Raw genomic sequence first — 23,441 nt, 5'->3', positions numbered from 1 at the left:
TTTTGATTCAACTTATTTCAAACTCAATGTGTGGATTTACTGTTGTTTTTCAAGGCATGGTTGTGTTGGGTTGTTGCTTTGTGTGTTCTTGCCCAAGATGTAAACGTGGACGCGATAGCGTTATGCCACACGCCTCATCAGGATCCTGGAGGGAAGGTAAACTGGATCTGAGAGACGCCCCACTTTTAACAACTCAATGTTGCGATGCAGTGTCTTGGATGTGCAGACAAAAAGTTGGCAGAGTTGTCTACGGTGTCAGGGGCGAAATGATTTAGATATGTCTGACTTCGTAGTTTAAAAGCAGGAGAGAAATACCTTACAACACTGGAATGGTTTGCGTAAAAGGCGCAAAACACGGAACTTCAGAGCGGAATTATGGATCATTTATCCAAACAAAATCTGTTGTAGCAGTCTGCAACTAACGTTACCTTTTTGAAGACCGATGGAAGGTGACAACTGCGTCGAAAACCAACTCCATTCATGGTGAGACATGATTAGTAAATACTTTTAATCGTTAGCCCTTTCCAGTCAAAAGAAGGGGAAAAAACGGTTCATGACTGAAAAACTGATGACCTCATGTGGGATTCGCCCATATTTCAGTATTTGTCCGTCTGCATCACTTGAAAGCAGCAGGTTAGACTAAAGCATTTACAACATTTAGTATGTAAACTCTTACTAAAAATGAATTGTGCTTTTTGTTTGTGTTTGACTAGTCCGAGGGATTTTGTTAAACCAATGAGTTTAGTCATGGATGATCATGGATCCCAGCCCCATCCACGGAGCTCTGGTTTGAGGTATGTAGAACTGTCATTTGGTTTACCAGCTTGCATACCTGTCTATTATATATAAGACCTAAGAGGACTGTGTGTGTCCGGTAGCCTTTTTGACTGGAAATTAAGAAATATTAGTCATAATGTATTGTTAACTGAGCTGAACCTCAGGTCCTAACATTATTGTTTGGAAAATAAAAGTATAAAACAGATAAAGTTTGAAAAATAGAAACAAAGGCCTGTAAATGCAAGTGTTTGCTTATTTCGTTGTGCACAAATAATGCCACCAAAATCCAGTTCTTCCACCAATGAGTGGCTGTCTGTGTGGTGCTGTTGACAACAACAGTTGGTTGCAGGGAACCAGCTGTTCTGACCAAACTGTTTAAGGTATGAGTATAATGCCACCCTTATGAAATAATGCATCTGCATAACCAACTTTCAAATTTCTTTTCACTCCAGTGCATCTCAGTGAAGTCACAATTGTTGCAGATGTTTCAACCTTTGAACTCTCCTCATTTCCTGCTCTCAGTGTTTTACTGAGAAATTGCCTTGACCATATGTAGAGGTCATGGGAAGTATTTTGCAGGCAAAACATTCAGCCTCCTCTGTCTCTGCGATGAGCCTGATAGTGATTTTTCTTGTGGAAATCATGCATTCACCGGGCTTAAAACTAATATTCTATAAAATACTGATTCATCATGTCCAATAGTCAGAGAAAATCACATAAAAAAGGGCTGTGAGTATATGACATGATGGAATTTACCATCAGTTTTGGTTCAGGGACTTTGAAATGATGTCAGCTGCTTGTATTCCAGTGGTTGGAATCATTAAAAAGGGGGAATGAGTTTCCAGAGCTTTTGTACAGAGTCACTACTCACCCTTTTGGCATTCAGAGGAGATCTGCTGAGTTTTTCAGATTTAAATTAGAGGTGAGATGGAGAATTTGAACATATGATAGTTTCCAATCCAGTATTCCATGATAGCTATGCAAAGTTTCCAGTCCTGCCCTGCATACTGTGATTCTCCATTTGTAAAAAAAAAAAACCCAAACAAAACAAGTAGCATTCAGGCACATCATATACAGTCTACAAAAAAAAGACTCTCTCGGTGTGACTTGTATTCAGATTTCATAAATATTGTGTAATCTGGGAGCACAGCCACACTCTCTGGCAATGGAGAGCAGTAGACTACCTAAATCTCTCTGTGGTTTGACTATTATTTGGAAAAGTAAACCACACTCTTCCATAAGCTGCTGGGTGTGGGGGGAAGGCGCATGTTCTCTGTCTTATTTGTGGCTTTTTATATTTGGAGCCAATAAACCGCTGCTGCTCCTCGCTTTTTCAAATGCAGTCATACGTGAAGATTTCATGTGACCCCCCCAAAGCTACGCTACATTCGTTATCGATATACTGACCCTGCCAGAATCACTGGGCTGGCTGTTCTCCAAGCAGAGACGCTGCTAGCACACACAAGGCAGACGGTACAGTATTTAACATAAGGTAGTCTCAACACAATTACAAAAGAAGGTTTCTTTCCTTCTGTACTGTTTGCCTATGGCCATTGGAAAAGTAGTTTTAAGAAGCTCAATAATCAGAATAATTAACAGTCATTTAATCGTACTGGTGTATTTTTTTTCTTCTTAATTATTAATCTTCAAGAGGCATATTCACTCATTCATACTCAGTCTAATAGTGCACTGCTTGGAGCTGGCCCTGCTAATTAGACACACCTTAAACCATGATCTCACATGGCTGGCTTTCTTCAGGGCAGAGTGTGGAATTAGTTAAGGTATTGTGAATCCCCACAGCTGTTTCCCGACATGCAGGCAGTCCAAGCACAGCTGCTCACATGAATCTACAGATGAAAATATGGCAAGGCTGACTGGCGAAACTTGTGACATAGGAAGCAAGAGGGCATGTCGAATTCAAACACAGTGACAGTCACTTGTTTTTGCAGTGACTTAACATCTATATGTGTGATCACCTTCTAGGCTTCTACTCTGTCGACACCAAAGACAATATAGACAAACACACAGGGCCTTCCGAGTACATTAAAGCATAACACAGCGTTTTCTCCTCAAAATGATTCTCACAGACAACAAGGCTTTCTTCTTTCAGGAAAATATATAATTTGGTCTACAGCATGCTGCCCCTCAGAAAGCTCACTGAGATCTTCTGTCCTCAAGAAGCAAGATAAAGGGTGTCATTCAAGGATATCCACCCACTAGATGTAATAAAGCAAGAGGAAAATCAGTATTAAGGCCCAACAAGCTTGTCCTGGCAATGAGCTGGTGTGTCTTTGAATACTGGGACGTTTTATCTCATGGATGCTTTCTGCCTCACAGGGCTGAAACAGACAAAATGGCTAACATCCAGGGAACAGGGAATAATGGGTTGTCTTGTTGCCACACTGAAGCCAACGTGTTGACCGTAAATACCAGGGAATACATCTCAATGGACAGTTTGTGAGAATAAGGAAACACAGTTTGTTAGTTATTATAGCTATTTTTTCTTTTTATCGCTAAAGCAGATATTATGTTTTTATATAATATTGATGTTGTGCACAGCAGCCTATTTAGACTCTGGCTAAACAGACTGCAAGTCTTGGCCCCTCTTTGTTTCTGTTATGCACTCTTCCAGGGCATAACAGTTGGATGCCTCCCACTCTCGGCCTGTGTAACATTCAGAATGACCTAACATGAATTAGACCTTTTGTGTCCTCTCAATAGGAACTTTTCCTTTTATCTCCAATAACATTCAAACATTGTGACAAAGGAACAAATTGCCTTGATTTGCTTGACCTTCATTATCAGTGTTTGTCTTGTTTAGATGAGATATTCACAGAAAAGGCCAAGCCAGTCATGACATTGGCATTGGCTGAGTTTACACTTAGCTTAAACCGATGTTAGGACAACAAATATAAAATGGGAAATGCAAAATTGCACACCTTGAAATAGTTCTCTAGATGGCACTATCACTGCATATATTCATACTGTTGTATCCACCCAGATGTTTGTGCATATGGGTATGGTAGCACTAGTTTTTATGTGTAATTTAGTATAATATCCGATTGGTAATGAACTGATATACTGAACCTTGTCATCCCCTAACATACACTGTAGCAAGCTAATGAATCATGGCATGACAAACAAACAGCAGCCAGCAGTTTCAGTGAGGATATTCACACAAACAGCGAGCATTGAAGCAAGCAGAGCCACTTAGTATTAAAGATCCCATCACTTTGTTTATATTCCAGCTGTATTTATTTCATTACGTACCATGCTTCTGAGATGCTGCTTTTGGTTAAAATTACAATTGAACTTCAGAATTGAGTTCCTGCCATATAGAGGAACAGAAGTACATAAAACTTTTCACAAGTTAATATAGGTTATGAATAGGCCACTACCTTTTGTTTCTGCAGAAAAGTTGAAGGAAAGGTGCAAAAGCTCCTCCTCAGTTCTTGCCTGAAAGGGTGTCTCAAGTGCCCAAAGTTTTTTTTTTTTTTTTTTTGGGGGTGTTGACAGCTGTGCAAAATTGAATATTCTGTTTACACTACTAGCAATGAAATAAGATACTGAATGTGCCTGTTTTAGTGCAGAATTACTGTGTGCATATACACTTAGAAACTTCAGTTCATGTGATCAGCAGAACAGGGAAAGCATGCTGGTGTGCCTTTGAAAGATGCCCCACTCTAGACAATGCTGCATTGTCTCAGATGAAAGGACGCAGTGTGATAGTTATAATTAGGACTCAAGGGGGAGCCTTCTCTCTCACCAACTTCATTTCATCTAAATATTGGTCTCACTTAGAAAAAACACACATTTGGTCAAGTCATAAGAGGTTAGAGTGATAATTACCTTATCTTTTCTGTACATGATATTCAAGCTGTGTAGGGCTATTGTGCATATCTGGAAATGAAAGCCTCCAAACCCAAACAACTTATTCTAAGTTCATCTTCTTGACAGGTTCATTAAATTCAAAGAAATGTATTTGTGCATAAACTGAACACAATTCTTTTTTCCTTTGCAGAACCATTGTTTTGTTTCAGTGCAATGTATGTGCAGAGTAAAATATTTAAGCTGCTCTGAGGTAAGGTCTGATAAGGTGAGGGTAATGTACCATAGCAGACCCCAGTTCACAGACTAGAATGACATCAACTGTTTGGGGCATTGTGTGGGGAACTGAGAGATCACCTCGTATAATCTCAAATCTCATTACCTAACTTACTCTGGCTCTGCTGTAGTATTAGGCACTGTACAACATATAGTGCGAGAGTGAGCACCACAGGGAGTAATAATGCTGAGTGAAAATGAGGCGGATCTTGACAAACGGATATTACAGACTGCAATAATGTCACAAAGTTGGTCCTTAAATATTTATCTGAATTGTACATAATGATGTTAAGGACGCCCTGGGAGTTTGAGTTTGACAAGGCCTATGCTGGAAAAACACTGGGTAAAACTTTTTGTTTTGCCTGCAATAATAAAAGATACACATAGGAAGTGGGAAGTTCTCATATGGTCCCTGTGCTCTTTTTCTCCCTAATCTCGTTCCATCCCACACTGCTTATGAAGTAATGGCCTTTACAGACCCCCTTTAAAAAGCTTGTGTTTACTGTGAGTGACCTTTCACCAAAATACCAGCTGTGGCTCTGGCCCTGTGTTTTGTCTTTCCTCAGGGAACACCAACCCCCCCCGTAACTCCTTAACTCTACCCCCTCCGACTGGCTCCTACACACTACACACTAACGTCTCAATATTCACCACTTAACCTCCTTATCATCTGATGGTATATGGTGGTGGTGGTGACGCACATTCATTCTTAAGTGAAAGTGCAGGGCCACTGATAAAGGACTGGCAATGAGCACTTACTTCATAATGGAAAGTCAAATGTATTGCTTCCGTACCAGACCAGTGTATAGTTTGCTAAACCATGCCATAGCTTTTACATTGCATCAAGCACTTGCATCAAATCTGCAGAAAACAACATTCATACTGTAGGTGACTGTAGGGTTCAGGAAACTAAGTAAAACTCTAGCCTATGTTGCTGTTACACCTTTCTGCTTTTGGTTGCAAATTCTGTTTGCTAGCTTTTTTGTGTAGATCAGAGAAAGGAATATATATGCAGCTAGAAATAAGTATGTCATGTTTACATGTCATTCCTCAACTCATCAGGAAATGATACTTTCCCATTTTAGAATGAATGTGTTTTAATCATTTTAATCTATTGTGAGGTGTTGATTAAGTTAACAATGACAACATCAGAACACCTACCAAAGGCAGGGCTTTCTCTGGCTGGATCTGTTAGAGTAAGTGCAAGGTGCAGACAGCCTCTTTTGACAGCTTTTACTAACAGTTTTACCTGACTGCTTTCATGATTATGTTTATTGACTTTAGAATATTGTGTTAGTCGCAGCTTTTCACATTTCTGTTTTTAAGATAAACCATGTTGTATGACATTATGTGTAATTATTGAAGAATTGTACCTTGGGAGTTTTATGTCTGCATTCTTGAAGCAAAGTGGGGAAAAAGAATGAAATCATCACAATCCAAATGTGAGTCTCCTCAGTGTTCACATGGAGGAACTGCTTACTGTTAGGAAATATACGTTACCCTTGTTTGAATCACTCTCATTGTCGTTAGTCTCAACCGACAAGTCTTCTTACATTATTTTGGAGTGAGTCAGTTCTGCAGAAGTAAGGTGTGGTGTTTTTCGTAATGAAACGCAAACACAGGAGAAGTACCTGATTAAATTAGGGAGTGGGAAGGAATTCAAGACTGTTTTAACCCTGTGAGAAGACAATAAATGAGATAGGAGTCCTTCAGACTCCCCTTGTTCTTTTACTCTGATAATTACCAGCATGATTAGAATTGAGGCCCAGTCATGATTAAAACACATCATGATAATTCAGCAGATTTAACCTAGTCTTTGTCTGAGTTCCTGAGCTGCCAAAGTGAGCACATGCTGCAGTGTGGTTCAGTGCACTGTTGCTACACTGGCCCCACCCACAGGTTCATGTCTGCACAGGGAGGCAAAACTGCTTACCTTTCTGCTCATGACCGAGGGGGGAGTGCTGCTACACACTGTGCCGCTGGAGCTTTCAGAGTCACAACGAGGGGGCCAACAGGATTTAGGTAGAGAGGGCAGATTTCTGATGTCACAGCTTGGGCGTGGCATTAAGGTGGACCTTTACTACTACAAAGCTATGCTGATAGAGTTTAGTCTGTCTGACTACCTATGGGAGATACACAGCAGAATGGAAATGATTTGAGCAGAGACAACCTTAGGCAAAGAGGTAAGAGCATGGAACGAGATGTTGGCAAATTGAGAGGAAAAGCAGGTCTGTCACACCTGCTCTCCAAATTTCTGGTTCTTTCTTTCCTCTTTCTTTTCTCTTCTAATGCCTATAGTGTAGTGATATCTTTACAGCACAGCAGTGCTCTCACTGACTTCCTCTAAAAGTGCTGGAGAGGACCTTGAAATATTTTTGAGAACTAAATTTTTTGTTTCTAACTGTCAATGTGTTTTGACTTGAAGTGGAGGGTGTGTTGGACTTGCAGCACCTGTGGCATGTTTGAGCCTGTACATTTAAGTGGCAGCTAGCTAGTAAACTATTGCTAGTAGAGTTCTGGGTGTGTTTGGGTCATCGGAGCATTGAACTGTTGCTCTTGTTTCTTAAAATAATTAGGGTGTCTGAAAGTGTGACTGAGCGGAAGGAACCCTTTTTTGAAAACGTGTTTGTTTCTTTGTACATGAACCCACCACCCTTGGGGAATGGTGGGTTCCCCAAGGGAACTGCTACCCAGCAGCTGCTAACATACCACTGTAGGCATTTTAATGCTTCACCTTCTCATAACCTCAAAGAAAGTAAAATTCCCACCATTGCTTTGGTCTGGTTTCTTATCTGGGCTGCTCCCACCTGTTCATTGTTACATTTGATCCAGCATTTGCCTGAAGGGATTTTAATTGATTGGGTGGAAAAAATACATAGAAGTGACTGAATGGTTCTGGTAAAAGTCATGCCAGCTGGAACACAGTGTAATGGAATGTAGGGAATTTGGATATTCCTTTGTTAAGCTAGTTGATTCCTGCTGATATTATGATAATTTTGTTCATTTTTGATTACTTTTAACAAAGGACAGATATGTATTTCCACCATTCTTCAAACTCACTCTCTCTCCCCTGTGTCTCTCTGTCATTCTGTCTTTTTCACACATAAGCACAGAAGTATTTGAAGTATTTTTACACGAGAAGCACCATCTGGATATTATACTGGCCTTTCGTTTTCCTTCATTTTAGCATTCTTTCCCTCACTGTCTCAAGTTATCCTGCACATTTTCCTCAGGTGTGAGGCTGGACACCAGACATCCATTTAAATCGTTTCACATATTCACATCATAAATCATCATAGCATGCAGTATTTATTTATCACACTACAGTCCATTTGTATGCATTAATGAAGTTCACAAGATTGTTGTATGATGAAACATAACAAATGGTGCAATGACAACAGGCCTGTTATTTCCTGGTAGTCTGTGATCATGTCTGACAAGCATGTCCTCTGGTATTGAATGGGCTTGTTTGTGAGTGTCAGACCTCCCAGGGAAACCCTATGAATGAGGCATCAGCACAGTCAAGCTTCAACACGTCTCCTCTCATTCAGCAACACATCCTGGGCCTCTGAAAAAACACAGGCCTGGATGGCAAAAAACAAACCAGCCTGTGTGTCTGTGTCTATCACCTGCTTGAGGTGTCTTGATAAAAATCACTGATGACACAGCTGTATAAACTGGGCTGACCCTGAACCTGAGGCATGGCTATTGTGTAGTTTTTCCATACTAATTTATTAATTGTTTCTGTTTAGGACATTCACAGTCAAATAGCACATGATACGTTTTTTTCCCCCATTAAAAATCACATAACAAGGCCCAGTTGTAGAGCATTTGTAAAATGTGTGGAAAAATAAAAAGTTTAGACACAATGTTAAAGGATTATAATCCCATTGCCAAATAAACAGCCAGAGCCATGAATCAGGACTTTGTACCCAGTAGAGACCACAGTGTAAATGTCTGTTTTAGCTAGTCTGTCTGTTGACACACATGCAGGGAATTCATGGCATTCATGGTCATATTTGGTGGTTCCACACCAACAGTGTGTAATCTGTATATTATTATTCATCTAACACTCGGCTCCTTACTTCTCTATACCTTTTCAAACTCTATAGTTGGGGTTGAGAACTTTTCAGCACATCAGTATTATTCATAAGACAAAAACATCTAAGACACCACTGCTGTTCCCAAGAGGTGGCAGAGTTACAATTACAGTGGCACAGTTACATCCCATAATACTGTATGATCATGTTGGATAAAATAAACAACAAACTCACAATTAAACTGTTTTTAGCTCGCTGTTTTGGTAAAAAAAAATGTAACGTTTGACTTCAGAGTGGAACTACCAACCTGCTCTGGGGAGCAACTGTGAACTTTGTAAATGTTATGGAAATCAGCCTGTTACATTATGAAACTCCATCGTTGTGTAGCAATATCAATATGTTTTACCCTTTTGGGGATGACGAATATCAACAGCAAATGTTAAGGCAATTCTGCCATGAGTGAGTTTTCTGGAGGAAGTGAAAGTTGATGATCTTGCTTAAAGCGGCATTCAGATTGAACATGCAACAAAAATAGAAACAATAGCCTACTTCTGCACTGGTGAAACAGATCCTAAAGTGTTTGAACACAAGCATCTTTTTTGCCTCGATGGTAAATGGCCATTATAAGTCATATAATGCACTCTGTGATGTCCTGATATACACAGTAATGGATGAGGTGGAGCTGTTATTTTTATATATCAAGACACGTCATTGTGTATTGTCACTTACTTAAAAGGATTCTCTTATGTCAGTAAATGTTAGCCTACTTGTTTGTTTTTTTAGCAAACATATTGAAAAACCATCCAAATCCATCCAAAAGATTAATTTATTTTTGCTTACAGTCAATAGTCTTGACCATTTCAGTGAAATCTAGTAGGCTATTCATTGTGTGCTGTATTCTGAGATCTGACCCACCACACCATGATGCTGCTTGCAGTCCCCTAAGCAATTGTTTTACTGAGACTGTTCTTAGCATTAGACACAGTCTTAAGAATTTTCCCCTTGTTGTTTAGATTGTCTTACATGTCAGTCAGTAAGATATAACTTATATTGTTTGTTTAGTAGGTCTAAATGTAGTGTGTCCTTAAAGTGAGATGTGTAGATACTCTTAGTTGTGAAAAATGCTTTAATATAAATGTTAGCGTGCAAACAATGCTAGCTGGTCATCATTCACAACTGCCATCTTGTTAGAAAAGGATCCAAGTGCAGACCACTCCTTGGGACCGAGTCAATGGAAAGAGTGATTGTTAACAATGTTCAGAAGTATTTCTGCTCTGGATCTAGAAGCATTAATGTAATGTTGTTTGTCAGGTAACAGCCAAGGGCCAATCCCAAAAGCTAGCTTAATATCATTTCTTTTAGTGTGTTAGGTGTGAAAGAGATACTTATAATGTTAATTTAGCCAAAGATATACAAGGCTACATTGGTTATCTTGTGGGACAAGGTAACATGTTATTTCAGGACTATAATGTTGACATAATATGTCTGACCTTCTATCGGACCCTCTTGCTTGGTTCACTTGGCATTTGGCATTCCTTTCAGTTCATTTTTTCAAGAAAGTTTTAAGCTCGTTACTGTCACACACACCAGGACAGAATCAACAAGTTCACAAGTCATGGCAGCATATTATTTGGTTTGCTCCTCATTGTCTGTGTAGAACGTGTGGCTTTATCATCCAGGCTACTGATACTATTGGCCCAAAGATGCAGCTAAACAAGTTGTTTCTGTTGTGTCCCACTGTTTGTTTTTCCTATTGCTGCCTTAGCTCTTCAGACTGATGTCTGAAACTGTTAAACTTGTTCACTATTCACTAGAAAACCATGTAATGTATCGTAGGTCAAAAGACAACACTGGTCATTTGAGGTGAACAGTGTGATGGTGGTTTTGTTAGTGACTTAGTCACTTGTTCACTTCTTTTTACATTTCATTGTGGCATATTTCAGTTCTTTATAAGAGACATAATACATCTTATTGGATAATTGGAGTAACAAATACAAAATGGCAGACAAATACAGTATATAGGTAATAGTGAATGATTTCAGACACATCCTGAGTCTTGAAGGTCTTGGCTAGCAGTAGCTATTTTAGCAATAGCATGCTATATTATTAGCTACCTGAGTCCGTGGGTGCAGCTAGCTTGCTTAACACTCACTTCTTTCCGCAGACTTAAAAGAGGTTTGTGCGAGCTTTACCTTTTCAAACTTGTAGTCCTCATTATTATCCGGGTACCATCACTCAAGTAATTGATTTTTTCAGCCAAAGTTTCCCTGTAAGTTAAAGTTGTATCAGGATTTTATGATAATGACTTTTCCATCATGGTAGTATATAGTATAACTGTCGTAATGGCAGTACAGTATATTTACAGTATTTATTATTAGCATGATGTGTGTTTTCATCTATATCATAGTCATAGCGTTTAAGGACAGCCGTCCCCATAGCTGCAAGACTAATAATCCTTTGCTAGACGTGCCGCAGTGCAGCCTGTGACCTTGCATTGCTCGGATTCCTTTGTTTGAATAAGCAGTGCCCCCACGTGAGATTTTACAGGCTATAATTCAAGGCACTGGGTCTGTTTTTGTTTCTGGTTTTTATCTATATGCTGACTGAATTATGTGACACTTGAATGTCTCTAAAATTGTTGATTCCTTGGCCCACTGAACAACGTGATGACATTGCAATACAATAGTGTGACCTTTGCTGACTTGATGTGATCTTCTGTTTATACTGGTTTGTTATCATAACATACGCAGCTTTTTGTTTCAAATGAACGGAAACACCAAACAAAATGTGTTACAGCTTAAAACCGTATAATTATGACCCTGTTGAAGTCAAATCAGGTTTTCTTGTTTACGGACAGCAGGTTTTTATTATTCTCTCAGGAGCATTATGAGAATGGTGTAATTATCTTGAATAGAATGTGTCACAGATTTACTGTGTATGACGGTCCAACAGATGGCCAGCTGACATAAAATCTTTAGATGTATGTCTATATCAGCGGTATATGAATGAAATATATTGGCCTGTGTTTTTTTTTTATGTGTGCTATTTTTGTGTGGCATAACCGGTCCCACATGACTGCTAATGTTCTCTCCCGCACTCTATTGACACAGTTTCCAGGAATGTTAAGCCTAGACAAACACTCAAAAACTTACTTAAAAACTGAAATGTGTTTGTCATAGTTAGTCACACTGGGAAAAAAATCCTAGCACACTAAGTGGTGTTCACTAATGCATGGGACGTTGTCTCTACACTAAAAAGAAAATACACTATGCTATAAAACCATTTTTACCACAACATACACTATAAAACACAGTGTCTACAGTTACAGAAACTGCAGTCTTGATCTTACGTCTTATTATCAGTCTCTCTCACATGTCTGTCCACTCACAGCCATTTCTCCAGGCTCAATGAGTAAATCTGTCCACTTGGTTGTCTTGTGACTTGTTTGCAAAGTGGACTTGAGCTCTTTCATGTAATAGCTTCACTGCTTTCTAAAACCTGAGGAAGAAAGGATTCCTTTCATGCTGTCTAGTGCACTTTGATTTTCAATCAGATTATTGTCTGAGATAGCAGAAAACAATTTTGATAACATGCACACAATTGCACAGAAGTGGAAAACCATTCCCTGTCATCTCGAAAGTGTTCATTTGTCTGGCTGTGTCAAAGCAATAGACTTTTTACTAATGCTAAAGCAACTCTGAGAATAATTTTGACATTCTTGTCCAACTACAGGGTGTCGACCAAAAGTAAAGCACCATCCCCGCCAGGACTAAAGAGACTGGATTCCCCAGGTTTCTCCCAGTGGTACCCAGGCAACCCTCATTTAACCATGGACCAGAAGGAGAACCTTATTGATAAAGACCTCTCTCTGGTTGTGGTTCTGCCTGGCGGAGAAGAAAAGATGACCACAGTCCATGGAAGGTACAGTTAGACCACTGTATCTCAATCAGCATCTCTCACTCATGATGTGTGTGAAGTTTAAAATCATACAGTTGCATATAAAGGATGATTACGTTTGCAGTTTGAGCAAGAACACCACTGTGCATTTGTTCATGCTGAACATTTAAATATTACATTTAAAAACTACATCATGAGACTGATGTCAGATTAAGTCATCACATAAAGTTCAGTTTCAGTTAGATTGAGTCAGAGAGGTGGAGTAGCTGAATGTGTGGTTTTAGTTATTATTTGCACTAAGAGCAGAATTGATTGCGTTTCTTCATTTTTGCTCTCCCATCAAACGATATGAGTAAGGATTAATGAGCTTTTGATTCTCAAACTCCGTAGTTTATCGCTTGATTGCATGCTACAGTGCAATAAGGACACATACAAATCTTAAGATAGGACTGCACCACCTAATCAGATCAACATGTGTCAACATACCTCTATATCAAAGTTTTTTAGAACAAGGTTGGTGTGTCCTTCTGAGTCTGCTCACTCACACAGCTCAGACTCTTCATCAACAGAGTTTACTTAAGATATCATTATCTTTCTCACAATGCACGCAGTTTACAAACAATCTTTCCCAGGTGTCTTATGCACCTTGGCCTCTTGAGAAATTACTGAGACCAATCCATTATGAAAGGATTAAGGACTGAATTCCTTACCTTCTTTTCTCCCTCTAAACCTGTTCTAAGTGCCTGCACAACAGAGTTAATGCTTTATTTTGAGGATTAAGTTCAAGGCATTATGTTTTAACTGTATTATCAGTGTCAGGAAAGCTTCATGCGGCTACTGTAACTGCTACTGTAAATTTGCTTTGTATTGGTTCCACACATTTTGCACAGCTTCTTTAAATTTAAACTTTAAACGATTTAAATCAGTGAAAATACCAAGCCATGAAATCAGCTGTTTAAAAAAACAAAACAATTAGAGCTGCAATGATTAGTCGATTGATCTCTTAGTCACAAAATTTATCGGCACCTATTCTGATAATCGTTTAAGTCATTTTTTAAAGCAAATATGCCAAACATTCTCTGGTTCCAGCTTCTCAAATATGAGAAATTTCTGCTTTTCTGTTTTACATAATTATAAATGGAATGTCTTTTGGTTTTGGACTGTTGGTCAGACAAAACAAGACATTTGAAGACGTCACCTTGAACTGTAGGTAACTGGGATGGACATTTCACTGTTTTCTGACATTTTGTAGACATTTTATGAATCTAATAATTGAGAAAATAATCAGCAAAATAATGAATAATAACAATTAGTAGCTGCAGATTTAAAAGCAGTCATCAAACTATCCTCAAATCAAAGCAATGAGCAGCAATTTTTTAATAAGTCATCAGATCAGTCAAATCATATGCATTTGTCTTTAATTTCAAAATTGCTTTGATCAGACTGTTCTATTTTGCTCTGTGTAACAGGCACTAGGGATGGGACGATATACGATTTTATCCCGGATTGGGATAAAAAACACTCAAAATAAGTTGATTGTGGGGAATTTCCATTATCGGGATAATTGTGAATCGGGGTTATTGTGAATATCCTCACGAGTTACCTGAAAAGCCCAATGCCAATGCCATTTGGACTTTATTTTTGTCAAAGGATAATTCCTGTATTTCTGAAGTCAGGGGTAAATTATATGTACTGACGCAATTGATGAAATTGTTGTCTGTTTTTCACTAAAAAGGATGTTCACTAAAAAGATGTGTATGCCATCTGTGATGCAAATATATTTGTTTCTTAACAAAATGTAAGGTAAAGTGATTCCAGTTTTTTTTTTTTTGGTCATTTTAAGAGTTTTAAGCTAATTATTTTGGCTTGGATAATCGTGAAATGAAATTTTCATATCGTCCCATGCCTAACTGGTACTTAACCAGATTTCATCACACATCTCCCCTCTTATGCTGAACACATGATTTAGTTTTTGTTTTATCGTGTCCGCCGTGTCTTTCAGCAAACCCCTAATGGATCTATTGGTGACACTTTGTGCAAAGTATCACCTGAACCCATCGAGCCATACCTTAGAACTGGTCACCGCCAACAGTAAGAACACCAAACTCAAGCCTAATGCTCTCATAGGAATGTTGGATGCAGAGAAGATCATACTTAAACCTAAAGGGGAGGATAAAAATAAGAAGACAGGTCCTCAGATGCCTGAGGTACATTAAACACATGACAGCATGCTGGCACATACAGTAAACACCACTATTTGCTGTTCACGTTGAGTAAATAGATTTTATCAAAGTGGCACATTTTGTTTTCTCCAGGCAACTGTTCGGATGGTGATAAACTACAAAAAGACCCAGAAAACTATACTACGAGTCAGTCCTCGAGTTCCCCTGGCTGAGCACTTACCAGCCATCTGTGAGAAATGTGAATTTGACATGGAGACTACAGTTCTGTTGAGAGATGTCCAATCACTGGCCCCTTTGGACTTGTCCAGCTCTCTTAATGATTATGCAATAAGGGAGGTTTATGCAAGAGACACTAAAGGTAAGTACTAATGTATTAAAAAATCAAACCATGCTGCATATGGTGTGGGATTTTGCAGATTTTAGCATATTAACCATTCAGTTTCACACTGTATCTCATCAGCTCACTTGTGTGTTACTGTATATAGCACTAAATCTTATGCTTGTTGGCTTTGCAGGACAACCTGCTTCTCCTGTGTGCCCAGCCTCACCAGCTCATGCAGGTATTTCAGTTAGTATACTATGATTGATATAAACAGAGCTGTCATATTTCTGACTAATGTTATCATACAACTGTGTGTTTTTATTTTCAGGAACAGTCACGCCGGGCAAAGATAAAAATCAGAAAGAGGAAGAAAACAAAGGCCTCTTCAGCAAGTTTAGAAAAAGCAAGAAAAGATCTGACCAGGTAATGCAATATGTTGTATGTACCGATTATGCAAATATACAGCAGTATCAGAAAGTGACTCTAAATGTTCAGTGGGAGGTTTGTTTGTTTGTTTGCCATTGGTTGCCATTGGTTGACGTGCACTATGTTGTTTGGTAACAGGCCTCTTATCATGTTCTGATTGGATGTTTGTTCTTTAAAGGCAACTACAGCCAGTGCCCCAGCTTCTCCTGTGCTTGTGAGCAAGCCTCGACCTCTCAGCATGGCCTTACCTAGCTCAAATTCGTCTCTGCTCAGCTCCCCTACAATACCCACTGATGTACCAAAGAAGAGACGTGCACCCGCACCCCCAATTCTTGTGTCTCAGAGCTGCCCCTCGGACCACAGTACCTGCCGGAGACTCAACTCTGAACCTAACGCCCAACTGGACAGTGACCAGGTGAGTGGACTGAATATTAAGACAGAAGCTCTGACGTCACAGCATAGCTCTGAACACTTTGCTATAATGGTAGAATGACAGTGATATGATTTCTGCATTTAGGTGCATTGATTATATAACTTAATTAAAACTTGTTATGTACCGTAGATGGCTGGTTTAAGTCGTGGGTCCTCAGCAGAGTCTTCACTTAAGAGAACCAAACGCAAAGCTCCTCCACCCCCCACATCCCCTAGTGCTGTTGTCCAAGAAAAAGTTCCTCTAGATGAAACATTGCAAGGTTTGTCTTTTTTTACATTTGTGAATTTTCATGATCCATCAGCGGGGCTGCTAGGCCCTTTTTTTATCATACATTTAGATTGTTTCACTGGTGTGTTGAAAATAAAATATTGCTTGATGTGTGATGTTTTATCATGCGTACTTTGGCCTCAAAGACAAAGACCAGTCTTTTTGAACTTTGCAGCCAGAGTCTACAATTTTCATTTTATTTGACTCTTGTGCCTCCTAGTGGTCATTATTGAACAGTGGCTCATTTTAAACACTTAATACAGCCCTGTTAGCAGACATGATCATGGGAGCTAAATGGTGGTCAGAGCATGGAAAAGTATTCTTCTAAATAGGTTTAATGTTTAACTCTGCAGTTTCTGCTTCATTTAAGAATTTGTGCTGCACTGATTCTGCTAGCATGTTCTCTATACTGCCTTTTTAATTCATTTAGTGTTCTAGCACTCTAGCCTGTTTTTCCGGTCTCTATTTACTGTCTACCTCTTTTGTCTACATATGCTTGACTAACTTGAGGCAGGCTTCTTTAATAAGTTGTCTCCTCTTTTTCAATGCATAGACGCTTTTTAAATAGAAATCAAGTCTTGCTTATTCAGATACTTGTGAAATGGCTTTGTAAAAATCAAAACCACAAAATGTTAAGAAAACATAGTTTCTGAGAAGCAAATTTTTGCTTCATTCCAATTTATTGTAGGTTCTGAATTCTCTGATATTTTTCCTTGGTTGAGTATAATTAACTTGCTTTGTCATTCTTTCCTGTGATTGTGTAGACACATCTGACCCTCACTGTATTGTCCTGTGAGGGAAACTCCACCCGTCCTGTATACAAAGCAATTTAAAGCAAAAACAAAGAATATTTTCCCCTAAAAAATTAACTGAGGTCAATAAACAAACACTTTAGCAATTTATTTTGTCTTACATTACTCAAGTGATAAAGATGAGAGAAATATTAAGACTTACAGCCTTAGATAAAGTTGGGTTGTGTCTTTTTTTTTCCTTTTAACGGGACTTCTGGCTGACCAGAAGCATTTGGTCAGCAGACCTCAGTTATCTTGATCTCTAGTCATGCAATTAGTTGCGGTTTTATTTGCTGAGGTTTTGACATCTCTGCCACCACCCTGATACAACAGAGGTGAGTGGAAGTTTGCTTGAGACACTCACAGCATGGAAATTACATTCCAGAAACAATATCCTTGTTACTCTGGACAATCCACAGACCTCGCTGTCAACAGTTTTCATTAGGACATATTTTCATTCAGTAGTAGAAAATACCAAAAACTATCCACAGCAAGGTCTGTATTTTCCTAAGTAATCAGGATAGTGTGTCTGGAATAAAATGTTCCTGTTAAGTTTTTCAACCGCTTCAAGTGTATCTGATTAGACATTGACTTTTGTCCTATATATCCCACAAACACCCCATTAAGATTCCACTGTTCCTTCTCCTTTAAATCACTGTCTATATCATATGTCTTTCTTTTTCTTGTTACTTTTACTGTGTTGTTGCATCAGGAAATCTCAAAACTCCTTTGTTACCCATAGTCCCTTCACCAGCAGCATATCTCCCAGACATCATTAACGAAAGTGTATTAGACTTTTTTACGACTGCTGTCTACATGCATACACCGCCATTTCCGTCCTCCCATTGCTCCTAATTTTTCAAACATTTAGGTTCACAGAGAAAGATCACTTCCTCTGCTGTTTCCCCAACAGCCCAGTGCTGCTTCGTAGATATAGAGATCAGAGGCTGAGAACAGTGAGAAGCTGCAGTTTTGTTTAAGTAGCCTTGAAATTCCTTTTGCTCTCTGCTCCTCTGTGATGCACTTCCTTGAAGTGCTAAATTAAGAACTAGACAAGGGAGACTGAGATGCAAAAGTGGAATTCATTCATCAGAAGAACCTTTTTTATTGGGAAGGGTGAATGTGTGTACCTATGAGAACTGAGATAAATATAGATGGATGCTTGGTTTCTCATGCATATGGTGGGAAAACATAACTAAAATCAAAAATAAATCTAAAATTATAACTTAAAAGCAGTTAAAGGACTTTTGAATGTTTGCCAGTTGAGTTCAAAATGTTCATACCATTTCCAAAAGTCATATTAACCACTGTTAATATGCCAACACATTCCCTTGCCAGAATAGATTTAATGTGATGTTGGTTACTCCACTGATCACCTTGCAAAACCTGACTTATAATGCTGGTTTAGGTAAGGTAAATATGAATGATTGTACATGACTTCTTTACAATGTTGTTTTACAGGGGGTGCAGCTGCTAACACACTGGAGGAGATTATGGAGCAAGAGGAGACCACTGCCTCTGTAATGTCTGCAACTGCTAGTGATACCCAGGGAGAGGACAGCAGCCTCAACATGTCTGCTGATGTTTCATTGCATTCCCCGTCCCCAGATACTGATGTACTGAGCACAATGTCCTTTGAGGGCAATGGGGAAGATCAGTCTCGTGATCTGTCCTCAGATGGCAAGTACGAACTCTAGTATGACTTCTCAAGCCTGAACTATGTTTTTCCTTTAGTATTAGCAATACTTTTAATTCCCTCTCTTTGCTTGATTTTTACAGTCAACTGCAGAGCACAGTGAATGATTCTACAACTCTGAGTGATGTGAAGACAACTGAAGACACACACTCACCTGAAGTGGCAGATACTAGTGGGTTTGCACTTGGATTATAGTGGTATCGTTCATATCTGTGCTGCAGATATCTTGCAAAGATACCTACTAATATATCTCTTAAACCTTGCCTTACTAAACCAAGTCTGTGTTTTTGCGTTTCAAAGAAAGTCAACACACCTGTCTCACATGACAAATTTTCTTTTCTGTACAGATAGTGATCCATGTCAAGTTAAAAACGTAAGCCAACAGCCCATCTGTGAAGAGTCTACACCTGAAAGTGTAGAAAGTGATTGCAGCACTGTGCCCAGCAGCCTCCCTCCACCTGTGATGCAGGATGCAGAAGCGCAGGTCTCTGTTCAGGCAAACACTGAAACCCTCTGGGAGCAGACTGACAGGCTGGAGAGCCCAGCAGCCACCAGCACATCACGCCCCACTGGAGAAGATGCTCAAGTGCAAACAGATTTCACACCACTGCCTGTGCCTCCACAAGAACACACAGAAGTTCCTTCCTCAGCTAATGCGCCTGCCTTTGAATCAGCGGGGAAGACAGATATGGCCACTTTGACGGAGGAACTGGACTCGCCTGACCTCAAACATGCCTTATCCCACACCTCAGAGACCTCATTATGCCAAGACTCAACACCAAGTGCCCCTGCCGCAACAAAGGCACCATCTATTTATGCCACAAACTCTGAGCCAAAGCCCAAGCCTTCCAACGAGCTGACAAGGGACTACATCCCCAAAGTGGGGATGACAACATATACTATTGTGCCTCAGAAATCTCTGGAAAAACTTAGATATTTTGAAGTTGCACTGACACTGGAGACGCCTGCAGCTACAGAAGAGGGACTTAATATTGGTTCTCTTCAGTTGGAGGAGAGCACAGCACCGAGTGGACAGACAGAGGTCTCAAAGGAAAAAAATGAGCTGCACTCTACTATACCCAGGGAAAACTTACTGACTAGCACTACTACTACCCAAGGCACTGTTAATGGAAGTATACCTGAATCCATTCGTTCCTCATCACCAACAAGTTTACCTAAAGCAGATGACAAGATCTCATCCTCGGCTGATGGGGCATCTCAAGCAGGTTTACCAGCGGAGGTCAAGGAGATGAAAATTCCACCTGCAACTAAACCTAAGCCTGGTTCTTTCCGCTTGGCGCAGCACAAAAAAACACTTGGGTATTATGTAACTTCAGCAGCAGAAAAGAATCTCACTGCCAGTCCTGGCACTGGCCAGAGGGAGGCTCAAGTAAGTGCAGAAAGAGCAAAGTTACCACCCCCTCCTTTCCCAGCTCCTGTGCAGTGTCAAGAAGAGACGACAGGGGCCACTAATGTCGAGCTGAGCCCTAAAGGGGCTCACAAGAATATAGCCATCATGCGAATGACTAGGCAAAGTAGTTTGCCGTCTAAAGAGCAAAGCTCAGGGTTAAGCTTGGAAAAATTTAGAAGCTTTGCAGCCCCTAGGCCCTATTCTCCTGTAACACCATCCCGCTTCGCCCAGGCAGTGTCTTCTGCTGTGAGAAGAAGCCAGTCTTTATCCCATGGGCCAAAGTCGCCTCAATCGCCTGTTTCTCCACCCATCTCCCCAATTACAAGTCACTCATCAGTCATAGAGTCGAAAGGATTATCTAACCTCAAGGTGAGTTCTGATAGCATAGCATACTTCCTTTTATATATCTAGATAAAGATGAAAGCAGCAAAGGACTGTTTTGTTCTCATGAGACTACAGTCGCTGGTCATAGCTTTTTTTATACTTTAAATTATACACTAATGTATTAATGGTTGAGAAGCACTCTGCACTACTGATCAAAGCACTTTTTTTGGGTTTCCCTTAAAAGAGTTACATAGAAGTGGACAAAAGTGTGACTTATCCCACTGCTGCTTTAGCTTGTTTGAAATGAAAACCACTTTTGCAAGTGCTGTGGTGCTTCTTTTTGGTGCTATATCAGCCATTTACACTGTGACCAGTGATGAGTTATTGACTCTCATTATCATTATAAAATCTTGTAAGTGGCAGAATACTTTGTTATACTTCCTGTGAACCATTGACTTGAATCAGCTCAGGGTTTGTTATAAACTACCTGCTGTATTCCCAAGCCAATAAAATGAAATATCAGTAGGCTTTCAATTTTAACCTATTTGAATTTTTATCCTGTTTAGTTAATTTGAAATTAAGGATTAAGAGGGTTTATAGACTATTTCAGAAAATAATAGCAGATAAGACAATCAGAGGATGAGAGGTTGCAGTTGAGACAAAGATGAAATGAGTCCGCTGACAATGATTGACTAAACGACAATTCGACCATTTTCCTAATTTTTTATTATTTCTGCAGTGTATTCCACACAGAATAGACTGAGTGATGAGGGCTGTATACCCAATAATTCATTGCTATCTGCACTTTAGTGATGGTCAAGAACTTGCAGTTGTGACAGTAGACTGCATTATAATGTAGAAAAAAAATACAGAATAAAATTTTCTAGTATGACTTCTTAAATCATGGCAAACTTCTGACCGTGTCTATCACGCCTGCTTTGCAAGAGACCAACATATAACGAAGCAGTATTTTTTTCCCCACACCTAAAAGAAAAATATACCTTATACAACAGTTGGACTTAAAGTCTTTTGTGGTTTTAAAGATTTTGTGGACTAAGAAAAGCTTTTATTAGTTACCATACCCAGATATTTCTGACAGTGCTATACATTGCATGCCATCTGATGAAAATATTAAGATTTGATGTTAATATCCAAAGTAAATAGATAGTAGTAGATCCTGAATAATTGGACAGAGTTAAGATGTACAATCCATTTGTTTATGCTTTTATATGCATTAGCAATTGGCACATTTTGACTAAAGATGTAAATACTGGATAAAAGATTTCAGGACTAACGCTTGTGCATGCCGTGCAGATCAACGTAAAACCAAAGTAAATTCTGATTTTATACATTGATATGATCTCCCTGTACTTTATTGTACTCAATTGAAAGCTACAAAATATCCATCCATCCATCCATCCATCCATCCATTTTCTACCGCTTGGTCCCGTTAGGGGTCGCGGGTGACTGGAGCCTATCCCAGTGACTTTGGGCCTTAGGCAGGGTACAAAATACAAAATATCTTAGATACAAAGTTTTCGCTCAGTGAAATACTTAACACAACATGCAACATACAAGTGCAAAGCTGACTATATGGTTTGTCCAAGAATTTTTCATAATGTGTGCAGGTCAGGAACTAGTCCACATATTCCAAACAAATGAAGAGAATAGTTGAGTCGTGATACAATGTAAAGTCCCACGCTTTATTCCTGCACTAAAGAGGTACTTCTCCTTATATTGGGGGCATTATGGGCATTGGGTTTTTTTTATATTATATTGTGTAGGGACAAATCCTTTTTTCTCTACCAACAAATTTTGCCTGTAGCTTAAGTCTTGACCTGTAGAAATACTGTATTTACTTTAGTTGTTTTATAGGCCCCTAAGATACCCCTTTATGTTGTTTGGCACAGTAAGTCTTCAGTGACTGCATACATTGTGTCTCTTTTTTAACATGACAGGACGGTGAAAATGCAGAGGTGGGTGGTGACAAAGGCTCCACTCTGCAGGGAGTAGAGGGCGAACCACCAGCTTTTAGTGGGATTGTTCAAATGGAAGGAGAGAGCAGTCCATAGCAGTGCCTTCATTCTTCTGACAATATATCATCTACTGTAAGCAAAATCCAACACATTGCAACATGATATCATATAAATGTATCCACAACACATGGATGAACCATTGTATTTTTTTTTTCTTCCAGGAGGAGCTTGTCCTGTCTACTTTGAGTTTTCTAGAACCCTTTATCCCATGACACAGAAGCAGAAACTGTCTTCTGTTTTACCTCTTTTGGTAGTCTCCAACAGTGTACATAAAATTATGTATTTCGATCATTAATAATTGCTGTATTTTGGTTTGTTTTCTCATGTCATTAAGTAATATCCCTGGTTGACCTGCATATTTTAATGCTTCTCTTTTATTTTGTGTGATGACTATCTTGCATTTAATGCATTACTGTTGTGAGTGAACAAGAACGATAAATGAGAACAATTCTATAAATTATTAGACTGATTTCCACAGTTGTAATATTATCGGGTTTATTCAGAAAATGTCTAATGTCTAATAATACATCTAAATAATACTGGATGTGTAGGACAGAGCAGGTCTGACTTATGGTACTTAAATGCTCCGTAGATTATACATCATATCTATATTTAAGTATTACAGAGTTTTGAGCTATATGCAGAAATGCTACACCTGTTGTTCTTGTCAAGCAGTGTTGTTATGAATAAAGCTTTTATCATTCCAGTTGTCTTTATTAAAGTAATTGCCTTCA

At 39.2% G+C, this 23,441-nt stretch overlaps 1 protein-coding gene across 3 annotated transcripts; it reads left to right on the top strand.

Annotated features, from left to right (window-relative positions):
* Positions 1-39: 39 nt before the first annotated feature.
* Positions 40-23,413, top strand: cobll1b (cordon-bleu WH2 repeat protein-like 1b). Of its 3 annotated transcripts, XM_044216140.1 has the most exons (14): positions 40-483; positions 714-794; positions 12,654-12,842; positions 14,821-15,025; positions 15,134-15,359; positions 15,517-15,561; positions 15,652-15,746; positions 15,928-16,164; positions 16,312-16,441; positions 18,702-18,924; positions 19,020-19,108; positions 19,284-20,716; positions 22,630-22,779; positions 22,869-23,413. In XM_044216140.1, exons 1-13 carry the CDS (start codon positions 443-445, stop codon positions 22,741-22,743), a joined length of 3,108 nt encoding a protein of 1,035 aa, XP_044072075.1. In that variant the 5' UTR covers positions 40-442; the 3' UTR covers positions 22,744-22,779; positions 22,869-23,413. The 3 variants fall into 3 exon arrangements, with proteins under 3 accessions (XP_044072075.1, XP_044072076.1, XP_044072077.1); XM_044216141.1 differs by lacking the exons at positions 40-483; positions 714-794 and adding an exon at positions 6,854-7,064; XM_044216142.1 differs by lacking the exons at positions 40-483; positions 714-794; positions 14,821-15,025 and having other exon boundaries at positions 12,747-12,842.
* Positions 23,414-23,441: the final 28 nt, after the last annotated feature.

Source organism: Siniperca chuatsi, linkage group LG12 (assembly GCF_020085105.1).
Source record: "Siniperca chuatsi isolate FFG_IHB_CAS linkage group LG12, ASM2008510v1, whole genome shotgun sequence".
In the NCBI taxonomy this organism is placed as follows: domain Eukaryota; kingdom Metazoa; phylum Chordata; class Actinopteri; order Centrarchiformes; family Sinipercidae; genus Siniperca; species Siniperca chuatsi.
This window is presented reverse-complemented; position numbering and strand designations above follow the sequence as displayed.

Bases quoted from the DNA above. Each gene is read 5' to 3' on its own strand.
- cobll1b (XM_044216140.1), top strand. From the start codon at position 443: ATGGAAGGTGACAACTGCGTCGAAAACCAACTCCATTCATG. The intron at 484-713 runs GTGAGACATGAT...GTGTTTGACTAG, and splicing joins GAAAACCAACTCCATTCATG to TCCGAGGGATTTTGTTAAAC. The intron at 15,026-15,133 runs GTACATTAAACA...TGTTTTCTCCAG, and splicing joins CAGGTCCTCAGATGCCTGAG to GCAACTGTTCGGATGGTGAT.